Here is a 5,776-nt window from a genome sequence, read left to right on the forward strand (position 1 = left end):
GAGATGCAGAAGGAGTAGGAGGGGAGGGGAGAGGGAAGGGGAGGGGGGAGGAGTCTGGGGGGTACTTGAGGGGAGGGGGGAGGGGTCTGGGTGGTGCACTTGCCTAAGGTTCTTGCCCTCAAATTGCAAAAGATATGCAGTCATGCCCCGAATACACATAATGCAACATATAATGCAATCACGCGCAAATGCAACGAATGCAAATATTGCATCGAAATGCAATCACGCGCAAAATGCAACGAATGCAAATATTGCATAATGCAACGAAATGCAATCACGCGCAAAATGCAGAAAATGCAAATGTTTCGTAATGCAACGAAATGCAATCAGCGAACGCAGTTGTAATGCATTTGTATTCTTGTGATGCATGCGAATGCAAAAAATGCAAAAATTGGGGAAAGTGGTGAGGCTCGAGGACGGACCTCTCTCGCTCCGGGAGGGTGGAGGGGTGGAGGGTGGAGGGGTGGAGGGGTGGCTGAGCCCTCTAGCTCTTCCGATATAGGCTGACCCGCTATGTGCTGGGCGGGCTTCAGGGTGGTGCTCACGCGAAAAGGAATCGACGCGATGTGCAACGCATACAAGAAGGGGAGAAAGAAGAGGAGAGACGCCAGTGATGACGAAGCAGAGACTAGCGCAGACGAGAGCAGGGCAGACCCGGGGACGGGGGAGTCGGAGCAGACGGCATCGGCCGCCGAGGGAACGTTGGGAAGAGGCACGAGGGAGGGCGGCGACCTCGACCGACTATGGAGGACCCACCGCCAGACGACGCAGGGCAGACGACGGGGGAGAAGTTGGGGCAGACGCGCAGGGCGAGACGAGGGAAGGCGCAGGACTTTGCGGAGATCAGCAGGAGGGATGTACGAAGAGATTAGGAGCAGCAGGGACCCGAGGGACCATGTGGAAGACGGCTAGTGCTAGTCCCCCAGCGGGAGGACGACCCCGGCTAGTCGCCGGCCATCTGCATCTCCTAGTGAGGTGTCCGCGTTTTATTTATTTTTACGTGGCTAGACACATGCCGTCGCGACCATTCCGCATTCGAGCCCGCAAGAGAAAAGAATAACAAACTTTCTTACCGACAGGCAGACCGAGCACGCGAGCACCCGATGCAGAATGCAGGATGCGGATGCACTGTCAGCTGCACCCGACGGACACGCTCTTTGGGTCTGGTTTTGCATCCTGCATCCTGCATCCTGCATCCTGCAACCATGCAGAAAAGACGAATCAATTTTGGGTCCGATTCTGCATCCTGCATCCTGCTGCACCACATACCTCACATTAGATACGGCAGACACAACATTTTGGGCTGGGTTCTGCATTCTCCTCTCGTGAATCATTCTGCATTCTGCATCTGCATTCTGCATATTCAGAGAAATACGGAATGTAGAATCAGCCCGTCTATGCAGAGGCTAATCCATGCAGTTGCAGACTGCAACCTGCATGCTACAAGAGTGGCGTGCCGTCCTCCCATTCCTCCCCCACGAACCCCACGAGAGCGGAGTGGCTTACTACATAACCACATGACCATGTGGCTCTTGCATGTGCATGTGCATGCACATGTACATGTTGTTACACCGCGACTCTCACTCCCCCTCCAACTCTCAAGCGTCAAGGCGGCCGCGCCGCGGTGTGGGCGAGCGGGCGGCGCGGCGGCGATGCGGACCTCCCCCAAGCCCAGCCGCCAGCGCCGACCCGTCGTCCGCGGCGGGCGGCCGGGCGCGTGCCTCCGGCTCCTCCTCCCCGCCACCAGGTCGCTCGCGCCGCTGCTGGGAGGAGGGGGGCGTGTGGGCCGACCGCGCGTCGTGCAGCCAGCGGTCGGAGGCCGCAGCGCGCAAGCCGGCGGCAGCGATGCACTCGTCCAGCGCTGCGCGGACGTCGAAGCGCGTGCGGAGCAGCGCGGACGCCTCGAACGTCGCGCGCTCCATCTCGCGGATGCCTGTTCATTGAGAGTCAGGACCGGTTGCCGGTCCACTTCACGGGCGGTCGCGCGCTCCGTCTCGCGGGGATGCGTCGTGAGAGCTGCGCCGGCTCCTCCAGGTTGGAGATGAGGGCGGTGAGGTCGCCGAGCTGGATGGCGGGAGTGAGCGTCACCTAATCTCGGGGCGTCTCGGGTCATCTCGGGCAATCTCGGGCAATCTCGCGCCATCTCGGTCGCCCAGCTGGACGGCGGGGCTGAGCGTCACCGAGCCGTCCTGCTCCTGAAGCCACATCTGAGTCAAGTCGAAACCGGTCAGGTCGCTCATCAGCCGCAGCCGCTGAATCGTCCGCAAGTGGCGCCGCAAGTCCTCCTTGATCGCAACCTCGATCGCGCTCAGCAGGAAGCCCCCCCTCCACGCGCCGGTGCGGTCGCGCCCCGCCGACGGCCGGCCAGGCCTGCGAGATGAGCCGAGATGAGCCGAGATGAGCCGAGATCACCCGCTCCCCGCCCGCGGTCCGCCAAACCTGCCGCACGGGTGGGCGTAGAAGCAGGCGATGTGCGGGTTGACCTGCGAGACGATCGTGAAGCAGCAGCCGAAGGCGCCGAGCAGCTGCTTGAGCGGCACGTCCGACTCGAAGGAGCCTAACCTCGGGACATCTCGAGTGATCTCGGGTGAACTGCTTGAGCGGCACGTCCGCCTCGAGGGGAGCCGTCTCGCAGCGTGATGCGGTCGTCGCTGGCGTCGAGGTGGTGGAAGGGGCGGAGGGCGCCTACGCGAGATTGCAACCTCAGCAGACGATCTCGGACAATCTCGCGTCGAGGTGGTCCAAGGGGCGCAGCGCGCCGTCGGGGCCCCGCTCCAGCAGCACGACCGGCTCGATCAGCCCAGGGACGCACGCCGAGGCGGTGACGGCGGACGCGATGTCGATGTGGGGCGTGTCGATGTGGTTGAGCATCAGCGGCGGCGCGCCGTTCCCTCGCGACTTGAGCGGCGTGCAAGTGATGTTGAGCGTGCGGCCAGAGTGCCCGTACGCCTGCTCGCAGCTCTCGAGAGTCTTGCTGCACGTCCAGAGGGCTTGTGCGCCCGAGGTGCCACCTCTCGGGCCATCTCGGGGCCATCTCGGGGCCATCTAGGGGCCATCTCGGGGCCATCTCGGGGCCATCTCGGGGCCATCTCGGGGCCATCTCGGGGCCATCTCGGGGTCATCTCGGGGTCATCGCATCTCGGGGCCTCTCGTGGCATCTCAAGTGATCTCGGGTGTGAGCTCGGGGCGGTCTCGCCTCGCGGAAGGTGAAGCCGCGAGTGAACCAGGCGAGGCCGCACCGGAACTGCTCGGCGTCGTACATCCGCCCGTGCCGCAGCAGCCGCCACAGCTGCCGGCCCACCGTGTCTGCCCGCCCCTCGCTGTCGGTGAAGGGGCCTTCCGAGCCCATCTCTCGGAAGAGGTCGCTCTCGTCCTCGAGCACCTGATCTCGCGCCATCTCGCGTCATCTCGCGCCATCTCGCGCCATCTCGCGTCATCTCGCGCCATCTCGCGCCATCTCGGGCCATCTCGCGTCATCTCGCGCCATCTCGCGTCATCTCGCGCCATCTCGCGTCATCTCGGGCCATCTCGCGTCATCTCGGGCCATCTCGCGCCATCTCGCGCCATCTCGGGCCATCGCTGGCACCCGCTGCAGCTCGTCGTCGGTGCGGCAGCACGCCATCGCCGCCACCACCGCGCCGGCCGACGTGCCGCTGATCACGGCGGGTAGCAGGCCCTCGCTGAGTAGCGCCTTGAGAACTCCGTAGTGGTAGATGCCGAGCGTTGCTCCGCCAGACAGCACGAGCGCCTCGTTGCCAAAGGCGACGTGCGCGGTTCGCAGGAAGGCGGCCGTGTCGGGAGAGGTGGGGCGCGTGTCGGCGATCCTAGGCGGAGAGGGGGTATACACGTGCTGCACCCAACGACGAGTGAGAGAGGGCGGCTGTGTCTTGAGTACCAGCACACGCCCTCTGTCGTCTCGAGTGCTAGGCGGTGCACAAGGGTCCGTCCTTCCGTGCCAAGGGCCGGGCGATCCGACGCGGCGACCTGCTGAGCTACGGGGAGCGACGGGGAGCTCTGTGTCCGCATCTAGAGAGGCGGTCCAGCGCAGCGACGTGCTGACCTCCTCGATCAGCGCAGAGATGGCGTGCTTGGTGCCGGCGCGCGCGCGGCAGTAGAGCTCGTACTCCTGCACCCCCGCCACGTTTGGCTTGAGGCACGGCAGCAGCAGCCGCATCAGCGCCGCCGCGTCGCCCTCCTCCCTCGCCTGCCTCAGCCGCTGCGCCGTCGCCTGCGCGTGCCTCCAGTCGTACAGCTCCGACTCCAGCCTCGCGCGCCACGCCGCTCGCCCGTCGCTGGCGTCGAGCGCCTCCGCCTTTGCCAGCAATCCGCGTACCCCTCGCCAGGCTCGAGCGGGACCTGTGCCTCCCACGAGGTTGCCCTCGCGAGCAGCCACTCGACCAGCTTGATCGTGCAGCGGACAGCCAGGTAGCCGACCAGATCCGCGACGATGTTGGTGAGGATGAGGAGGAGGATCGGCCACCGGAGCATCCGGCTGGTGCCTTGCCAGCGGCAGAGCACCACCACGATCACTGTGGCGCCGAGCAGCGCCATCAGACCGTCGACGCTCACGCCGACCACCGTGATCTTGAGCGAGAGCGCCGTCCGCACGTGCCGGACGATGTCGACCTGGATGTCCTTGAGGAGCTGCACGATCTGCCGTGCGTTGCGGGTGAGCTGCGCGGCGAGCGAGTCGTCCACGGCCCAGAGCGGCATCGCGGCGACGGCGAATCTGTCCACAGCTCGACCGCAGCCCACTCCGTAGTACAACTGTATGTCGGCAGTCAGTCAGTCAGTCTTACACACCTCGTAGCACCGAGGACGGGCCCACACGCACACACAACACACGCTGCACACGATTCTTGGCTCGCGGAGCCGACACACAGGGTTCCGGCTCCTGTTAGGATTCCTAGTACCCAGATAGGGCTCTGTGCACCCTGATGACTCGCACCAAAACGCCCTACCTATCTACCTATCTACCCCCCAGGCCGCGCGCAGCGAAGCGAAAAAAGACGAAAATAGGGGGTACCTACCTATTGCGGCCGGTGGCAAATAATAGCCCAAGTCGAAGAGTGCGCCCCGCCCTCGGTATCTGGGCGGCAGGCGGGGCTAGAGCTGAGCCCTGGCCTCGACACCTCGACACCAAACCTCGACACCGACTCGACACCTCGACAACCCATGCCAACTCGACAAACTCGACACCCCTCGACACCCCTCGACACCCCTCGACACCCCTCGACACCATCTAGGCTGAAACCATGCTCGTCCGTGTCAAGGTGCCAAACTCGACACCTCGACACCCCTCGACACCCCTCGACACCGCTCGACACCGCTCGACACCGTCCGCCTCGCCCTCGCCGCCGCCGCCGTCCGCCTCGCCGTCGCCGCCGCCTCCCTCGGTGGCAGCGGCGTCCAGCTCTCCGCCACTGTCCTCATCCCCGTCAATGGACTCGACCTCGAACGCATGCGCGACGTCGAGCGCGCCCGGGGTTGCCTCCTCCACCCGAGCATGCAGCTCATCCTCCGTCACCTCCACAGCTGACCAGCAGTCCATCGTGCAGGTACAGTCGTCGCGGGCAGGTAAGCGACGGGCAGGTGCACACGGAAGCCGCAAAAATGCACACCGAAGCCGCAAAAATGCACACCGAAGCCGCAAAAATGCACACCGAAGCCGCAAAAATGCACACCGAAGCCGCACTTCGCAAATTTGCAAAAAAAACATAAGAGTGACACTATGGATTTCGGGTGACACAGGTTGCCCACAAGGCCAAGGAACCAG

General features: G+C 64.1%; 1 protein-coding gene across 1 annotated transcript; it reads right to left on the reverse strand.

Annotated features, from left to right (window-relative positions):
* Positions 1–1,947: 1,947 nt before the first annotated feature.
* EMIHUDRAFT_252392 (hypothetical protein) lies at positions 1,948–4,713 on the reverse strand (the record flags this gene model as incomplete). Its single annotated transcript, XM_005788704.1, has 9 exons — positions 1,948–2,088; positions 2,181–2,370; positions 2,440–2,562; positions 2,723–3,013; positions 3,240–3,349; positions 3,587–3,824; positions 3,896–3,984; positions 4,061–4,312; positions 4,357–4,713. 9 exons carry the CDS (start codon positions 4,711–4,713, stop codon positions 1,948–1,950), a joined length of 1,791 nt encoding a protein of 596 aa, XP_005788761.1.
* Between the last annotated feature and the right edge of the window lie 1,063 nt (positions 4,714–5,776).

This window comes from Emiliania huxleyi (assembly GCF_000372725.1).
Source record: "Emiliania huxleyi CCMP1516 chromosome Unknown EMIHUscaffold_1329, whole genome shotgun sequence".
Classification (NCBI taxonomy): domain Eukaryota; phylum Haptophyta; order Isochrysidales; family Noelaerhabdaceae; genus Emiliania; species Emiliania huxleyi.